This window comes from Mirounga leonina, unplaced genomic scaffold, assembly GCF_011800145.1.
Source record: "Mirounga leonina isolate KUSES-001 unplaced genomic scaffold, KU_Mleo_1.0 Mir_115, whole genome shotgun sequence".
NCBI lineage: Eukaryota > Metazoa > Chordata > Mammalia > Carnivora > Phocidae > Mirounga > Mirounga leonina.
Window position 1 is genome coordinate 6615390 of NW_023270268.1, and position 16794 is coordinate 6632183.

Sequence of the window (16794 nt, forward strand, 5' to 3'; positions counted from 1 at the left end):
TGCTGGACAGGGGTGCACGCCGGAGGACCCCCAAGGGGCTCTGGGGAGGGAAGGGACTCCCTGGAGGGCAGTGCTCTTAGCCCAGGCCCTCAGCACACAGCTGGGCTAGAGGCAAGACCCCTGACAGCCAGAACTGGCCCTTGGGAAACACCACAGCCAGCACGATGAGAGTACGTATTTATTGTCTGCTACCCTTCTCACCTCCAGGACCCACATGGTGGCCTGGGTGACCTGGCAGAAGGCAGGCCCGTAGTGTGGCACCAGTGCTCATGTTCATCCCGCCGCCCCCCCCCCCCCCCCGCCCCAGGGCAGAACTAGGTGGGCCTTCCTCAGTTTCCGGGGTATTCAAAGACAGCAGCGGCTCCCATCCCGGTCCCGATGCACATGGACACCACCCCGTAGGCCCTGGGGAAGCAAGATTATGTTGGCTGGGCGAAGGCACCAAGGGCCTCTCCCCAGACCTCTGGGCATGCGGATCCCAGACTGCCCACTTGAGCCCACACACGCGGTGGCAGGCCAGGGTGCCCTTCCCGCTGGCCCCCAGGGAAAACGGGGGTCACGGCCCTGTGTCCTCCGTTCAGTGCATGTATGCCTGCCCCTAGCACCCCAGCTTACCTCTTCCCACGGCGCTTCAGTTCATGGAGGAGCGTGATGACCTGTCGAGCTCCGGTGCAGCCCAGTGGGTGGCCCAGGGCCACTGCACCCCCCAGAGGGTTCACCTTCTCGGGGGGGAGTCCTAGCTTCTCCACACAGTAGACGGCCTGGAAGGAGGCAGAGCATCAGCTACGGTTCTCTTCCCAACCCCTGTGCCCAATGCCCACTGGCTCCACCTCGGCTATCCAAGGCCCAGGCAACACTGAGAAAGGAAAGCTCACCTGGCTTGCAAAGGCCTCATTGATCTCAAAGATGTCCACGTCATTCACCGTCAGCCCTGTGGGTCAGGGGAAAAGACCTGAGCTGACCCAGCGTCCCCATCCCAGCCATGGCCTAAAGGCTGCTTGGTGTGTCTAATCCACATGGGCAGGTGGGTCCCAGCTGTGAGGTCAGGAAGGGCTTGGGGGACAGGGGCTGGCCTGGCCCACCTTCACTCTGCAGCACTCACGTGACCTCCCCCCACACCAGCACCAGCACGAGAGGCAGGGGTGGGATACAGATGGAGATTGCGAAGGAACCACCTTACCTGCTTTTTGCAAAGCTACAGGGATGGCATAGGCAGGTCCAATGCCCATGATGTCAGGTGGGACCCCAACCACCGCATAGGACCTCAGGACCCCAAGGATGGGAAGGCCCAACTCTTCTGCCTTGGACCTCCGGGCCAGCAGGAGGGCAGCTGCCCCATCACTCACCTGACTAGAGTTTCCTACAGGCAAATCATGCGGGTTAGGATGCATCAGAGGGCAGGGCAGAGGAGCACCACCTGCACACCTTGCCTGGGGGCTCCAGGCTCCCAGAGAACAGCCCACATGGACACTGCCCCTCCTGGCCCTCCCCCAGTCCAGTCTCACCAGCCGTGGTAGAGCCGCCCTTCTTGAAGGCAGGCTTCAGTTTGGCCAGGCCCTCCATGGTGGTGTTGGGACGGATACCCTCATCCTGGGCCACGGTGATGCTCCTCTCGGTGCCCTTGTCATCATGGACCGTGGTGGTCACAGGCACAATCTCAGCTTGGAAACAGCCCTTGCTCTGGGCTCTGGCTGCCCTGCCAGCACCATGGACAGCCAGGCTCAGGCTCCCTTGGGGTCCCTTCCTCCCAGGGGTCCCTCCCACTGCCTCTACCACCCCTGCCCACTGGGGCAGACAAGCTCAGGCTGCTACACATGGGGACACGCTCGCCTCAGGGGAGCTGAGGGCCCCTCTTCCCCAGCCTGGGAGTGGGAGGCCTGAGGCCTTACGGGGCCTTCTTCGCCATCAGCCTCCTATCTTCAGATCCTGGCCAATCCCAACCTTGGAAGGGCAAGGGGAGGTTTAGATGTGGTGCCTGCCCCTTTGAGCCCTTTACCCAAGAGGTACTGAGCCTGCTTGGTTCTCTGGGCCAAACTGAAGACGGAGCCCCAGGAATATTTGTGCTGGGTTCTACCAACTTGGCTCTTCTATCCCAATGGCTCAATTTCATCTGTTCCCCAGTTTCCACACATTTAAAATGACATACACTAAACTACGTAATGAATCTTAGTATTTAAACAGTACAAAAGCACAAAGTGTTTTTTGGGTGATCCTTGCGATCATATGCAAGATGTCAGGGACTAGGGGTTTCCCCTGAGGAAGATTCCACAGTTTTCACCAAGTTTTCAAATGCTTCCTTGACCCCAAGTGCCTATGAACCACTGCCTCAGAGAAGCCCACTCCCTTCTTCTGCTGTCACCTCTGGGCATCTGGGGCTTGTCAACCTCAGCCTGCCCCTGCCCAGAGGCCTGAGCTCCTGGGGGTCTTCTGATGCTACCCCAGACCCAGGAGTGGTCCAGAAGCTGGGATGCCAGGGTCCCCAGCAGTGCAGGCCCTATAACCCAGGCTATCTAAAGAAGCCTATGGCTGCCATGTCGAATCACCAAACCACAGACAATCAGAGCAGAGTCCTGGCCCTGATGAATAGATTGGGAAACTGAAGCCCAGCTAGGGAGAGACTCAGGGTGAGTAGACAGTAACAGGACATGGAAGAGCTACCAACGCACTTCCAGCACGTTCTGGTCCCTGCCCACCTCTCCCTCCTGGCAGGCACTAGGCTTGGAAACCACTCATTGCCCAGCTGTAGCCAAAGGGCAGCTCTACCTGAGGCCACTTAATCTAGCCTCAAAACCTCACTCTCTAGCCCCTTACACACTCCCCATCCCAAACAGCACTCACTTCTGCTGGGAAGCCAGGGCAAAGGTATCCTGCTTCTCCCGCGAAATGCCGAACTGCTCAGCTACGTTCTCCGAAGTTATCCTAAAACAAAACCAGCACACCATGGACGTGCCCGGCAGCCTGGGGGCCTGGGCGGGGCCGCAGAGCTCTGCTTGCAACTCTGGGTCCCTGCAGCGGTAGGCAGGGGAGGACAGGAGGGCCAGGCCACGCCTTGGAGACAGAAGATGACTCTGGGTGGAGTGTGGGGGCACAGGGAGGGAGGCAGCAGGGCTGGCCAGACCCCGAGAAGCTTGTACACCAGAAAGGCCAGCCCAGCAGAGGGGCAGATGAGGGAACGGGTGGGGACGCGAACGGGTTACTCTTCACCAGCTTCTCCTATGCCTTGAGGAAAGCTGCTCTCGGGTGGGGGGAGGAAGCCCCACCCCTCCAGGCTTTCTGCTCACTGTGACCAGAGCCAGCCCTCACCCTGGGGACCCACAGCTGCAGCTGGGCCTTCCCACCTGGGCTTCTGGCTTTAGAGGCTTCCCTGGGAGGTGGGGTCACTGGATGTGGAGGCAGCCAGGGCACTGCCCCTCTCTTGAGCCTCAAATCTCACTTTCAGGGGAGCCATGACTCCCTGCTTATGAACCTGGGGGGGATGGCCCAGAGGCTCAGCAACGTTGGCTGCAGAGCTAAGATGCCGAGCAAATGCAAGGCACTGTGATGTTGCATCTGACAGGACCCAAGCCGCCTCACCAGTGTGTTCCAACTCAAAGCCCTTCCACTTCAAGGTCCTAGGCCTCCCAAGACTTTGGCATGCAGCTGCCATCGTTCCTTGTGCGACTGGTCCCTCAGGGTGGGAGTGACAGGCTGGGCCATGACTGGAAACCCAGAGGCACAGAGTACCTGGAGGCCTCAGGAAAGGGAAGTCAGGGGCAGCAAGTCCCATCCCCATGGCCCAGCAAAGCAGAACAAGCCCGAAGGCAGGAGGCCACCAGATGATCCAAGTCTCTGTGCGCCTGCTCCAGGCCAGGAAGGGAGCTGAGGGGGCACACTCACCCCATAGGAATCAGGCAATCTCTGGCCTTCTCCTTCTCCACCAAGCGCGAAGTGATATTTCCCGGGTTTCCCCTGTCAGCCAGGGACATGGACTCCACCCTGAGGAGGCAGCGGAGGAGGTGGTCACTCTCAGGACTCCGCCAGGGATAGCTATGGCTCTGGCGAGTGCTGGGAAATAGCCAGGGGGCCCTGGGAAATCCAGCAGGCTGTCTGGGAACCCTGGGCAGGGCCCTGGCCAGCAAGGCAGAGCTGGGGTGCAAGGCTGCTGGCGCCCTCCACCCCCACGCCAGGTCAGAGCGCTGCACGGCCCACACCCCCAGGCAGGGCTGTGCTTCCCTATAACACAAATGCTCCCACAGGCGGCCAGTCCGCAGCTCCCAAGGAAAGCCGCCTAGTGCAGGCCACGTCCAGGCAGCCGGGCTGCGCCCTCTGGCGCCACAGGTTCAGAGGGCAGAAGAGCCAAGTATTCTAAAAGCCACAGATCAAAGGGCCTCTGACCTGCACTGACCAGGAGGTACTAGGAGCTCAGAGGAAGGCAAGGTCTCAGTTTAGAGCGGTCAAACAGGCCTTCAAGGGACGGGGGGGTGGGGGGGACTGGGGGACGGGACCTGGGTGTTGGGAGTCGGTTAAGCGTCCGACTCTTGGTCTTGGCTCAGGTCTGATCTCAGGGTCGTGAGATCGAGCCCCAAGTCTAGCACCATGCTCAGTGCGGAGTCTGCTTGGGTTTCTCTCTCGCTCTCCCTCTGCTCCCCTAGCCCCTGGCTCAGGCGCATGTGCTTTCTCTCTCTCAAATAAATAAAGCTTAGAAAAAAAGGCCCTCACAGAGATGCAGCAACATAGGGCCTCAAGGGGTAACATGTAACTTCGAATGCTTTTCACATGCCCTGTGCTATTTGATAATCTTTTCAGATATTAGAAAGCTTTCAACAGTATCAGTCACATAACATATGTCCCAGAGTGGTCCTGCTGTTATTACTGCATTTAATATTATCAACTTCAACAGGACTGAGTTAGTTATCCCCATTTTATAGACAAGGACACTGAGGCCCAGAGAGCTGAGTAACTTGTCCACAGTCACTCAGCAGGGATCCAGATTTAGGTGTCTGGCCCCAGAGCCCATTCTCAACCAGGATGCCCTGAGCATGATCAAAGCCTATGGGGGACAGTCTTGGCCCAGACCCTCAATACTCTAGAAACATAGTCTTTAACCTGCCTGGGGACCCAGATGCCCTCTAAAGAACTCATGAAGACTCCAGCCTTCTCAAGTTACCCACACCTGTCCCTCCCCCAGTAAGATAGAGGACCATGAGAGAAATCAAAGGGCAGACTGGCAGTGGCCCTTGCCTGGCCAAAGGCTCTGCAGTGTGGTCTCTGGCTTTATTTACAAGCGCGGACAACCAGTGCCAGGCAGCACAGCCCCGAGGCGGCCCAACAACACTCCAATCAAGAAATGCTACAAAGAGGAAAAGCAAGAGAGAACGTGTCAAAATCCCCGGGCTGCTCGCCTCCCAGAGCCTGCCAGAGCCCTGACTTTGCCTGCCTCCCCATACCGGATGCCCACCCCAGACTGGGCCCCAGGGCCCTTCCCCTCCCTGGAGGCACTGCCTAGTATGCCTTCTGTGGCTCCAGGTGCTACAGCCGAAGACAGAGCCGCAGCTGACAGTGACCAAACCACCGCAGATCTGACCACGCTCCTCAGAGCCCAGCAGGCAGCTGCAAGTTTCCACCTTGGTACCAAGGAGGGGGTCAAGGGGACCGACAGCCTCATAACATGAACAGACTAGTTATATAGTAGGCAACTGCCGTTGGCTTTAGGGAACCAAAACCACAACGTCTCTCTCAATAGCATCATAAATCAACAAGGGCCACACAAGGAAACCCAAGGGCTATACTCTCTCAAAATACTTGCATCTTCCAGCCTGACAAATTTCCAAGAAAGCAAGCTTTTAAAAGCCAATTCCCTTTTCCCACTAGTGCTGAGAGGTGTGAGCAATTCCTGAGCACCGAGAGCTGGGGGCTATTTCTAAGCTGGAATTTGTAGGAACCTACTCCCAGCCATCTGCCTAAAAGGGCTAGAGGAGAATCCTGCAATCAGGGCCTCTGAGAACTCAGGACATGAAAATTAGTTTCATTATTAGGAGTTGATTAGTAAGCTCTGGCAGAAAGAAATTCTTACCCACAAGCCATGCCAATGTCATAAGACCCATTTCTGATGCCACCTGCAACAAAAGCATTTCATAAACATTCTTTATCAGAGTCCATCTGTTCTGGAAACAGAGGAGCCTCTTCCCCACCTGGTCTCTAAATGGGACTCGGCCCCAGCCTCAGAGATGGTAAGACCCAGGTGTCCGAAATGGCTGGGTGCAGTGGCAAGGGGCTCTCCCAGAGAGTCCTCTCAGAAATCCTACTGCCTGCCCAAAAGACAGTGACCTTGCTGACCCAAACCCAAGGAGCCAGAACCAAGGTCAGGCTGTAGCAGTGGGCACCCACCCCATCACAACTTACCAGCTATGTTGGCCACTGCCTGGAGCCCCGACGAACACTGTCTATTGACAGTGGATAAAGGCACGGTCTCTGGGATGTCACTGGAACAGAAAGTGAGACCACAGTTAGCCCCCTCTCCTCTGCCAGGCTCTCACGGAAAGCAGGCCTATGCTCCTGGTCAGTAGGACTGTCCCATCAAGGGGTGCAAAAACCAGGGGAACAAACCAACAGCCCTGTCGCCACTCCAGGCCAGATCCATACTGGGCAGACTCCATCTCTGCAGGTACTCGCTCCCTAGGGCCCCACAAACACATGCTCTTTCCTCCTGTGATTCTCCTCAACCAAGGTCAAGAACAGCCCAAAGGCAAGGAAAACTGGTTGGGCTACAGGGATCCTTCTTTCTCTCCCTTTTTTTTAAGATTTTTTTTTTTTTTTTATTTGAGAGAGAGAGAGGGACAGCTAGAGAGGGAACACAAGCAGGAGGAGTGGGAGAGGGAGAAGCAGGCTTCCCGCTGAGCAGGGAGCCCTATGCGGGGCTCAATCCCAGGACCTTGGGATCATGACCCGAGCCGAAGGCAGACGCTTAAGGACTGAGCCACCCAGGCGCCCCCTTTCTCTCCCTTTGAAGATTTAAAAAAAAAAAAAAAAAAAGGAAAACTGTATATCCATTTCCTCCAAAAAAATAGAGAACGGGATCTGTTGCTGGGACAGAGAACCAGGGCAAAAAAAAATAACATAAAATAAAAAAATGAATGGTCTCAAGCATGAGGCCAGAAACCATCAGCCTTACCAGTAACTATATACTTAACCCTTTATGTTCCCAGTCTCTCTGGAAGGTCTGTTCCCAGCTGGACAAAGAACCCTTGATGGGTACCAAGCATTCTAACATCCCTTGTTCGGGTGTGTTCCCCTAGGTTTCCATACTGCTCCCAGTCCTAGAAGCTGATGGGGCCGTCCCTCCTGATGTAACCTGCCCTGACCAAGGGTACAAAACCCTGGGAAAATCCCCAGGCCCTCCTCAGACCCATGGACTCAGAACTTCAGGGGGTGAACGTGCTCTGGTGATGTTCTGGTGTGCAGCCAGGGTCAGCAACCCGTGAGCTAGTGCCCAGGCCAGGTTCTGCTGAGAGCCTCTCAGGTAGGTAGCCTCCTAGGCCCATGCAGCCTGTGTAACCCTTCCCAGGTCTCCTAATTCCTTACCAGCTAGTTACTACCTAGTTACCACCTCCTCACCCAATCTACCAGCTGTTCACTAAACACCTGCTCAATACAAAGCACCACCTGAGGGATGCTGACATGCCCTAGAGGATGGCTGACCAACACACAGAAAATGAATCAGCTAGCAGAGACTGAAATAACAGTGCAGAGAGAGGAGGTAGGGACAGCACTCCAAGGGGACAGAATGACCAGAACAGGGAAGACAGTGGGCAGACAGGCGGGCTGAAAGAGGAAAAGTCAAGGGGTGCCTAGGTGGCTCAGTCGTTAAGCGTCTGCCTTTGGCTCAGGTCATGATCCCGGGGTCCTGGGATCGAGCCCTGGATCGAGCCCTGCCTCGGGCTCCCTGCCCCACAGGAAGCCTGCTTTTCCCTCTCACACTCCCCTTGCTTGTGTTCCCTCTCTCGCTCTCTGTCAAATAAATAAAAATCTTAAAAAAAAAAAAGAGGGAAAGTCAAGGCAAATGAACAGCAGGAGATAAGGCTGGATGGTAAGAAGTCCGGAGCCAGATCGAGGGAATCCTTGAACTCCACGCTAAGCAGTCTGAACCTATCCTAGGCCCTAGAGGTTTTGTCAATTTTCCTGTTCCTTCACTGGCTAATGTTCCTATTATTTCTTTTCCAGGTAGTAGGGAGTGCAAATTTAAGTGGTTCTTAAATCTACACATGACAATAATTTAAGCACTCCTCCCTTGTCTTGGGACAGCAAGTGGTGAAGGGCAAGTTTCCCAGGGCCCCTCCTGGGCTACCCCTCACCCCAGGGTTCTGCCACATCCCCAAGTCTCTGCTGATGTGCTATGCCTTGAAGGTCTCAGCTTGTTCAACTAGCTTTAAAAAGCTCACTCTTCATTGTGCCTTCCTGGTTACCTGGCAAAAAAAGGACAGAGTCCACACTTACAAAGGCAAAACAACAAGCTGACTTTGGCTAAATCATCAGGCCAGAGAGCTTTTGCTCTAGTCTCAAAGGCCCTGTTTGTCCTGGTTCAGTGTCGATAATGCAACCTTCCTTCAAAGTAGGGCAGGGGCACCTGGCTGGCTCAAATGGTAGAGCATGCAACTCTTGATCTTGGGGGCCTGAGTTCAAGCCCCACACTGGGCATAGAGGTGAAAGAAAAGAAAAGAAAAAAGAAAAGAGGGGTGCCTGGGTGGCTCAGTCGTTAGGCATCTGCCTTCGGCTCAGGTCATGATCCCAGGGTCCTGGGATCGAGCCCCACATCCGGCTCCCTGCTCGGCGGGAAGCCTGCTTCTCCCTCTCCCACTCCCCCTGCTTGTGTTCCCTCTCTCGCTGTGTCTCTCTCTGTCAAATAAATAAATAAAATCTTAAAAAAAAAAAAAAGAAAAGAAAAGAAAAAAAAAGACAATGCCAAAGTAGGGGAAAGGTAGCGTCCACAAAAGCAGGGTGCCAAGGACCCTGGCTGCAGCCAGGTCTGGTGTCCAACCTGATCCTCTTCCACACATAAGCCGAGTTCCCTGGTGCCTGAGCCTGCTCGAGTCAAAATGGCCAACATACAGCTAGAACTAGAAAAGTTTACCTCAGAAACTGAGCGATTCGGGCCATGATTGCTCCGGCCCCCGGCTGAAGCACATTTCCTGTGGACAACAAACCTTTATTCAGTGCCAGATAGTGTTCTAGACACTAAGGTACAGTTGTGAATAGTAGAAAGGGGACATTCCAGATCTTTCTTCAAGCCCCCAGCAGGCTCCCTTGGAGCTCTGGAATTTGAAGGAGCCTGTCATACAGCAGCTCGCCCCGGTCATACAATTAAACCCAGTTCCCAAGCGTTGCAAGCTCCCTTGACCTGCACCCTCCTTTCCCAAATCAATGCACAGTGGGCAGGCTGACTGCCTGCCTTTAAAGGAAAGATGGAAAGAAGACTGTAGTGCAAAGCTTGCAGTCAAACGAACTGGTCTTGTCAGTTAGGAAAATGAATTTCTGAAAACGCACACCTCTCTGAGTGTCCTCAGCCAAGCCCTGCTGGCATTTCAGACGTGGAACAGTGATTCCCCACCTAAGGATGGCCCCTACTTGATAGGAGTCTGGCCCTGTTCTATTGTTTCCAGGCTAGAGGAGTAGGGTTAGAGGTAAAGGGTTGGACTGAATGTCAAGGGGCCCTGGATTCAGGTCCAATCTCTGCAGCAAATTTCCCAGGACCTAGTGTCTCCATCTGTGAGGGGGAGGGGCTGAACTACATGGCTTTTGATGGTCCTTCTGTTGTGTGGTGGCACAGACGGGATGAGTTAAGAGAACCCTGACTCCTGTCTCCTACGCTGTCCGCAAACTCCCGTGCTTGGGTGTTAGAATGGCATGGGGACCGCTGCTTGCCATCATACGTCACAGGCAAAACGTGGTTGCGGAGGGGGCAGAAAGTGCCTGGAGGCGGGAGGGAAGGGTAGGACCGAGCCCTAAAGAAACGATTACATGCACTGCATGGAGTCCCTTGCCATTCCGGAAGGTGCCTGGAGGGTGAGGAGGTGTTTGAGGAGGGCTTTGGCCGCATGGAGGGCGCGGAAGAACAAGCCCAGGGCCTGGGCAGTGTGCTCACCCACGCAGATATCCCCCAGCTGGGCCGGGCTCAGCTTCACGTCCCGGAGAACCGCGGTCATGACGGCCGAGAGAAGCTCGTCAGGGGTGGTGTCCTGCAGCGGGAGGCGCGGCCACGGTGACCCCCCGCCAGCAGTGCACGGGGTTCCCGGGGCCCCGCTCCCCCACCCCACCCGAGAGACACAGCGGTCACAGCTCGGGCGCGGAGCCACCTAGGGCGCCGAGGGGCCAGACCCCAGCCCGCTCAGGCCCGCCGTCTCCCACCCGGCGCCGGGACCCAGGGGCCTCACCTTGAAGCCGCCGCGGCCCCCTCGGCCAATGGCCGTGCGCCGCCCGTGCACCACCACCACGTCCTCGGGCGACACCCGCGGGGCGCCGCTCAAGCACGGCGTGGCCTGCGGCTCCGGCACCCCCCCAGAATGGGGGTGGCCCGTCAGGTGGCCCAGCACCACCTGCAGCCTCCGCATCGCGCGACACGGCCCAGTAGACCCTCCCCCCACCACTCCGCCGGGAACAGCGTAGACGCCAACAGACCTCCGCCCGCGCAGGCGCGGAACCCACTCTGCCCTGACGCTTTAACCCTGCTCAGAGCCCCGCCCCCAAGTCTCGCCCACCTCCCACCTCAGCCAACCAGAAGGGGTCTACCTCAGGTCCCGCCCCCTGCTCCTAATCAAACCACCTAAAGCAGAGCTCTTGTTTTGATGGAGAGTCTTTCCCCTCAAAGCCCCGAAGCCCCGCCTGCCGTAGCCCCTTCCGAAGCCCCGCCCAGAAATGCCGGCAGGAAACCCTTCCCCTTGCAGTCCTGCTTGCTTAAGAGTCCTTTCGGAGTCTTGTGTGTGTGTTTTTTTTAAGATTTTATTTATTGGGGCGCCTCGGTGGCTCAGTCAGTTAACTATCTGCCTTTGGCTCAGGTCATGATCCCGGGGTCCTGGGATCGAGCCCCACATGGGGCTTCCTGCTCAGTGGGGAGTCTGCTTCTCCCTCTGCCCTTCCTCTCCGTTTGTGCTCTCTCTCTGGCTCTCTCCCTCTCTCTCTCTCAAATAAATAATCTTTAAACAATTTTTACTTATTTGAGAGAGCGAGCCTGAGCGCATGAGCTGGGGGAGAGGCAGAGGGGGAGGGAGAGAATCTTAAGCAGACTCCACAATGAGCACGATCCCCACTTGGGGTTTAGATCTGTAGGCCCTGAGATCTTGATCTGAGCTGAAACCAAGAATCAGCAGCTCAACCGACTAAGCCACCCAGGCGCTGCATAGCCCTTTCAGTATCTTGAAACAAAGTCCGCCATTGCCGGGGCTGTTTCCCCTATAACCCTGCCCACTGCAGGCTACCAAACCCAGGTGCTACCAGGCCAGCACCACCCCCCAACCCGCCCGCCCACGGTTTCCTGCTTGGGGAGGAGGCAGGGACTCTTAATTCCTCTTCCCCCCCTTGTTAGTTTTCTCTGCTGTCTCCTTTATCTCAGCATCCAAGCTGGGGATCTTAAATAATTCCCAGAGGCCCCAGACTCTTACCCCGACGTGCTTGTGCTCTCTTGGGAAGTCTTTCGAGAACACAGAGGGAACTGGGGACTCTGGTGCAGCAGGAGAACAGATTGTGTTACGTTGCTGAGGTGTGACAAACTCCCTATCCCTATGCATGCATCTATCAATTTTACAGTGGTTTGGGTTTATTTAATTAGTGCCCACCTCCCACACTAGGCTGGGGTCTCCACCGAGGCAGGGAGGGGCTTGTATCCGGGGTGCCTGCAACATGCTTGACACTTAGTAGGTGATCAATACCGATTCAATGGAAGACCAGAGCTCCTTAGGTCAGGACTGTGCTTCCCAACCTCCCGCCCCCCACAACTCTAAAGAGCAAGGCCAGGTGCCCCCTTGACTCCCAATGGTAATGCGTTCCCTCGACCCCAGAGAGTAGTGGTACTGCGTTTCTCCTAGACACCAAAGGCCAGGGTGCCCTGTTACCCCCAACCCCAGAGGGGTTCCCACCTTTCAAAGGCAGGGCCATGGCATGCCTCAGACTTCAGAAGGGAGTATACCCCCTTTCCCATCTCACCTCTGGATTGTGCCTTCCCAAGAGATCCAGGGACGAGCATGGGGGGGGGGGTCTCCTCCTTTGCCCCCTCCCCGCCATCCTCAGTTCCCCCACAGAAAGGATGTGATTCTCCCAGATAGATCCCAAAGAGCAAGGCCCCTATTTCCTACAGCCCCCAAAGGAGGGTCGTGCGACGCCCCTCCCGCCCCCGCACTAGACCCCGAAGGACGGGTCGGTGGGCCTCCACAGACCTCAAACGGCAGGTCCCCGGTTCCCATATCCCCTGTTGCCCCAGACCCCGAGAGCCGAGATGGGGCATCCCCACCTTCACACAGCTGCTAGGGCTCCAGATTGAAGCGCAGGGCGGAGCTTCTCGGAAACAGAAACCGGCGGGGCTGGGCCGGGGGCGGGGATGGCGGTAAAGGAAGGAGGAAGCGCGGACAGGCGACGCAACTCCACAGCGCTGGGGCTCCGGGGGTATCCCACCATGGCTGCAGAAGTCTCCCGCGCGGAGTCCGCGTCCCCCGCCTGCTCCATGTCCTCCCTGCCGCTGGCTGCTCTCAACGTGCGAGTGCGGCGCCGCCTGTCGCTGTTCCTGAACGTGCGGACGCAGGTGGCGGCCGATTGGACCGCGCTGGCCGAGGAGATGGGCTTCGAGTACTTGGAGATCCGGCATCTGGAGACGCACGCCGACCCCACGGGCAAGCTGCTGGACGACTGGCAGGGACGCCCTGGCGCCTCGGTGGGCCGCCTGCTTGAGCTGCTCACCAAGCTCGGCCGCGAGGACGTGTTGGTGGAACTGGGGCCCGGCATCGGTGAGGACACGCGCTTCCGGGCCTCATAACGAGGGGGATGAGGGAGCTGACCTTCACCAGCCTCAGCATCTAACCTCCCCTGGAGAGGCCCTCCTTTAATGCCTTAATGGGGCGGGGTGGGGGCGCTGGAGGCAGCCTGCAGAGGTGGTACCGCTGTGTGAGACCAATTCCCTCTTTCAGTGGGGGCGATAGGACCTGGAGAAAGGAGGTGAAGGCTGGGGAGAGGCAGAGAACACAGGGAAACATCTTAGGCAAAGGCTTTCACGTAGGGCCAGGAGTCAGAATCGGGGTCCTTTGTGGGGGAGTTAGGACTGCTTCGGGTAGAGCAACAGGGCAGGTGAGGGACTGAAAGCTGTCATGGAAACCTCATGTCCCTGGGAAAATGCACCCCTTCCTGCCCCTCGCTGACACATAATATGCATGCATAGGTGTAAGAACAGTGGCCCACAGATGATGCATCTTGCTTGGTTGGGGCCTCAGCCCTCACTGCACATAACCACTGGGTCTCCTGAGCTGTTCTTGCATGCCCAGTCCCCTGCTCCCATCAGCCGTGGGTCCTGGAAGAAGCACACTTTGGGTTCTGTTCTCAGGAGTTCTAGGAAGGAGGGCCAGGACAAAGGGACAGAAAGACACAAGCCTGACCATGACGACTTCCCAGACGACCAACACTGTGGGATGGTCAAGAGCCAGATGGGAACGCAACTTTTCAGAGCTGTTGAACTGTGGATGGCACCAGAGTGCTGGAAAAGGCCTGGAGCACAACATAGTTAAGGGAGTGGGACAAGGGCTGGATCCTAACTGTAGGTAGAGGCATGGGACAAACTGGGGGAGCCTGCCACACCTTGTCTCTTCTCCACAGAGGAGGATTGCCAAAAGTATATTCTGAAACAGCAGCAGGAGGAGTCTGAGAAGCCCTTACAGGTGCCTGCTGTAGACAGCAGTGACCCACGGACACCAGAGCGGGGGGGCATCACCATGCTTGATGACCCCTTGGGTAAGGATACAATATTGCTCCCCAGGTGTGACAGGTGGGTCATAAGATACTGTGTTAGGAGCATAGATTTTGAAAGCAGGTGGGCTGTGGCCCCTTAACCTCTTGATCTCTCTGATTGATCTCCCCATTTTCTCACCTAAGAAATGGGAATAATAATAATCCTACGTCTGAGTTGGTATGAGACTCATGAAATGATGTGTCTGTCTCATGGTCAACCCAGGGCTTGGCCCCCGGAGCAGGGAGGGTGGGGGGAGAGACACTCATCTTCCCTCTTCTAGGAAGGGCACTTTCTCTTAGTGTCATCTCAGGATTGGTGTAGGGTTCAGGACCAAGGTCACCTAGGCTGGGGGTTCCTGCCTGGGCTCCTCTGTAGAGCTTTGATATCACCCTTGTGCTCTGCACCCAGGGCAAATGCCTGAGCGTTTTGATGCCTTCATCTGCTACTGCCCCAGCGATATCCAGTTTGTTCAGGAGATGATCCGGCAGCTGGAACAGACAGACTATCGGCTGAAGTTGTGTGTGTCTGATCGTGATGTCCTGCCTGGCACCTGTGTCTGGTCCATTGCCAGTGAGCTCATTGAGAAGAGGTTGGCTAAGTGGCCAGGGGGCAAGCGGGTGGGTACATAAAGCCCTGCCCAAGAGATCCAGATGCTCGGATTCTCCTAGCCGGGCCCTGTCTAGCCTGGGCACAGTGGACTCCTGAGTCTGTCCCCTGGGGGGTATGCTGAGCTAGGTTGCCACAGTGGCTGCAGCCTGCCCACTCTCCCCTAGGTGCCGCCGGATGGTGGTGGTTGTCTCTGATGATTACCTGCAAAGCAAGGAATGTGACTTCCAGACTAAGTTTGCGCTCAGCCTCTCTCCAGGTAAGCACTGCTTTGCCACAGAGGAGTGGGTGGGTGGGGCCTCAGGAGGCCATTGGTCCCTCACCCAGGGCCCTGGATGCAGCACTGAGGAACTCCTGTAGGTTTCTGCACACCTGAGTGTGCGTGCACACGAGTGCCCTCTGAGTGGGTGAATGTGTGCCAGGGTGCTTAGTTGGGGGGAGGTCTGTTAACCCCTGGGCGGAGGACTGATCCCCCCCACTCTGGGGTGAGGGCCAGGTGCCAGCTTGGAACTCCTTGGCTTGCAGGTGCCCATCAGAAGCGATTGATCCCCATCAAGTACAAGGCAATGAAGAAAGAGTTCCCCAGCATCTTGCGGTTCATCACCGTATGCGACTACACCAACCCCTGCACCAAGTCCTGGTTTTGGACTCGCCTCGCCAAGGCCCTGTCCCTGCCCTGAAGACTGCCGTGGGCCCCTGGGTGTGTGTGCATCTCTCTGTCTGCCCGTACGTGTACTTCTGCCCCTGCTTCCTCCTGCAGTTGTAGGGGTAATCTGTGCTCCACTTGCCTCTCATTCCTGGAGATGCCGACTCCACAGACATATCTGTAGCCACCATACATAGCTGTGGACGTTGCATCTCATGTCCTGCACGGAACCAGTGGCTGTAAGTGGCACGTTGGCACGTCCGCGGGCTGGGTTATCAGCCAAGACAGTGAAATCCAGAGCCAGCTGGCACTAAGAGGACCAGCGGAACCAGCCCTGACCTGTCCAACACATCTTAGGCCTCAGTTTTTCCACCTGAGAACTAAGTAGGGTGGGGAGAACTGGCAGTAGCTGTGTTTGAATCACTCTCGAGGGGGCTTAACCTTGGACAAAGGTGGGACACATTTATATTCCTTTTCCCTTTTTTTCCCTCTTCATTGAAACCTAACTCTGGAAAGAGCCCAATGTGCCAGCACTTGTGCCTTCAGTGAAGCACAGAGCAAGGAAGAGGGCCGCTTGAACTCGCAGAGCGAGTAAGCTGCAGACTTCCCTCCCAGGGGATTTGTATGCTAGTTATCTTCAAGCTCTCCTCGGGGGAGAAAATGGCATGGGCTCAGGGCTCTGTCCCAGGCCAGACCCCAGGACCCTAAATCTAATCGAAAAATGTGTCTTTGCTGCTCCACACCCAGCCAGGGCTAGGGCAAGGTACCTTTCCTCAGGGTCTTGGGACTGGAGGCCCCTCTCTGCATGATCTTGATGAAGCACTTAGCTAACTGTGCACTTATCCTCACTTTGATCTTGGGGATTATTTTTAAACAATTTGAAAAAAAGTATCTTTCATCCCTGTTTTGTATGCATTGTGAGAACTTCAGAGAGCTGAGATATGCCCTATGTGTGTCCTTTCTCTTCTGTATCCTGGGTTTATAATAAAGAGTTCTTTACTTTTGGAATAGCAGGTGTCACTTGTGTCTGGGGGTTTAGAGGCAGTAACCTGGGATAAAGCTCTCCCGGTAAGAGAAATTGGCCCATTGGGTAGGCTCCAGTGGGTTTGGCAGGGGCTTCCTGAAGGCTGGGCCTCCTCCTCACAGGTCCCAGGCCTCACCAGGGCTGCAGGCAGAACCAGGAATAGGGACCTCAGTTCCAGACTCTGGGGAGACTGCTCCCCTCCACCAAGCTTGGTCTTCCCTGGATTGTGTCACGTTTCTGGGTCCTCGTTTGGCCCTTCTAGGCTCCAAGGAAAGTCTGGAGAACTTCCAGCCCACAGATCTCTGGAGAACTCAGTTATCAATAATGGTCATCCTTAAGCATATCTGTGTTAATCCTGAAGATTTTGATCTATTTTTACTTTTATTTATTTATTTTTAAGATTTTCTTTTTTTTTTGAGAGGGGAGCCTGGGTGGCTGAGTTGGTTAAGCATCTGCCTTCAGCTTGGGTCATGATCCCGGGGTCCTGGGATTGAGCCCTGCATAGGGCTCCCTGCTCAGCGGGGAGTCTGCCTCTCCCTCTCCCTCTGCCCCTCCCCCTGC

The 16794-nt window shown here is 56.2% G+C and overlaps 2 protein-coding genes across 6 annotated transcripts; one reads left to right on the forward strand and one right to left on the reverse strand.

The window, feature by feature from the left end:
- Positions 1–161: 161 nt before the first annotated feature.
- On the reverse strand, positions 162–11771 carry ACAA1 (acetyl-CoA acyltransferase 1). 2 transcript variants are annotated; one of them, XM_034992105.1, is made up of 12 exons: positions 11631–11771; positions 10118–10211; positions 9107–9164; positions 6382–6461; positions 6053–6095; positions 3877–3975; positions 2839–2919; positions 1506–1696; positions 1181–1360; positions 876–931; positions 616–761; positions 162–405 (listed from the first exon to the last, which is right to left on the reverse strand). In XM_034992105.1, the coding sequence occupies exons 1-12, from the start codon at positions 11754–11756 to the stop codon at positions 330–332; spliced, it is 1230 nt and encodes a 409-aa protein (XP_034847996.1). In that variant the 5' UTR covers positions 11757–11771; the 3' UTR covers positions 162–329. The 2 variants fall into 2 exon arrangements, with proteins under 2 accessions (XP_034847996.1, XP_034847989.1); XM_034992098.1 differs by lacking the exon at positions 11631–11771 and adding an exon at positions 10407–10677.
- Positions 11772–12493: 722 nt separating this feature from the next.
- MYD88 (MYD88 innate immune signal transduction adaptor) lies at positions 12494–16214 on the forward strand. 4 transcript variants are annotated; one of them, XM_034992122.1, is made up of 5 exons: positions 12494–12965; positions 13825–13959; positions 14366–14527; positions 14731–14822; positions 15089–16214. In XM_034992122.1, exons 1-5 carry the CDS (start codon positions 12563–12565, stop codon positions 15107–15109), a joined length of 813 nt encoding a protein of 270 aa, XP_034848013.1. In that variant the 5' UTR covers positions 12494–12562; the 3' UTR covers positions 15110–16214. The 4 variants fall into 4 exon arrangements, with proteins under 4 accessions (XP_034848013.1, XP_034848020.1, XP_034848006.1 ...); XM_034992129.1 differs by having other exon boundaries at positions 12507–12965; positions 14366–14555; positions 14780–14822; XM_034992115.1 differs by having other exon boundaries at positions 12525–12965; positions 14366–14546; positions 15060–16214.
- The last annotated feature ends 580 nt before the right edge of the window (positions 16215–16794 follow it).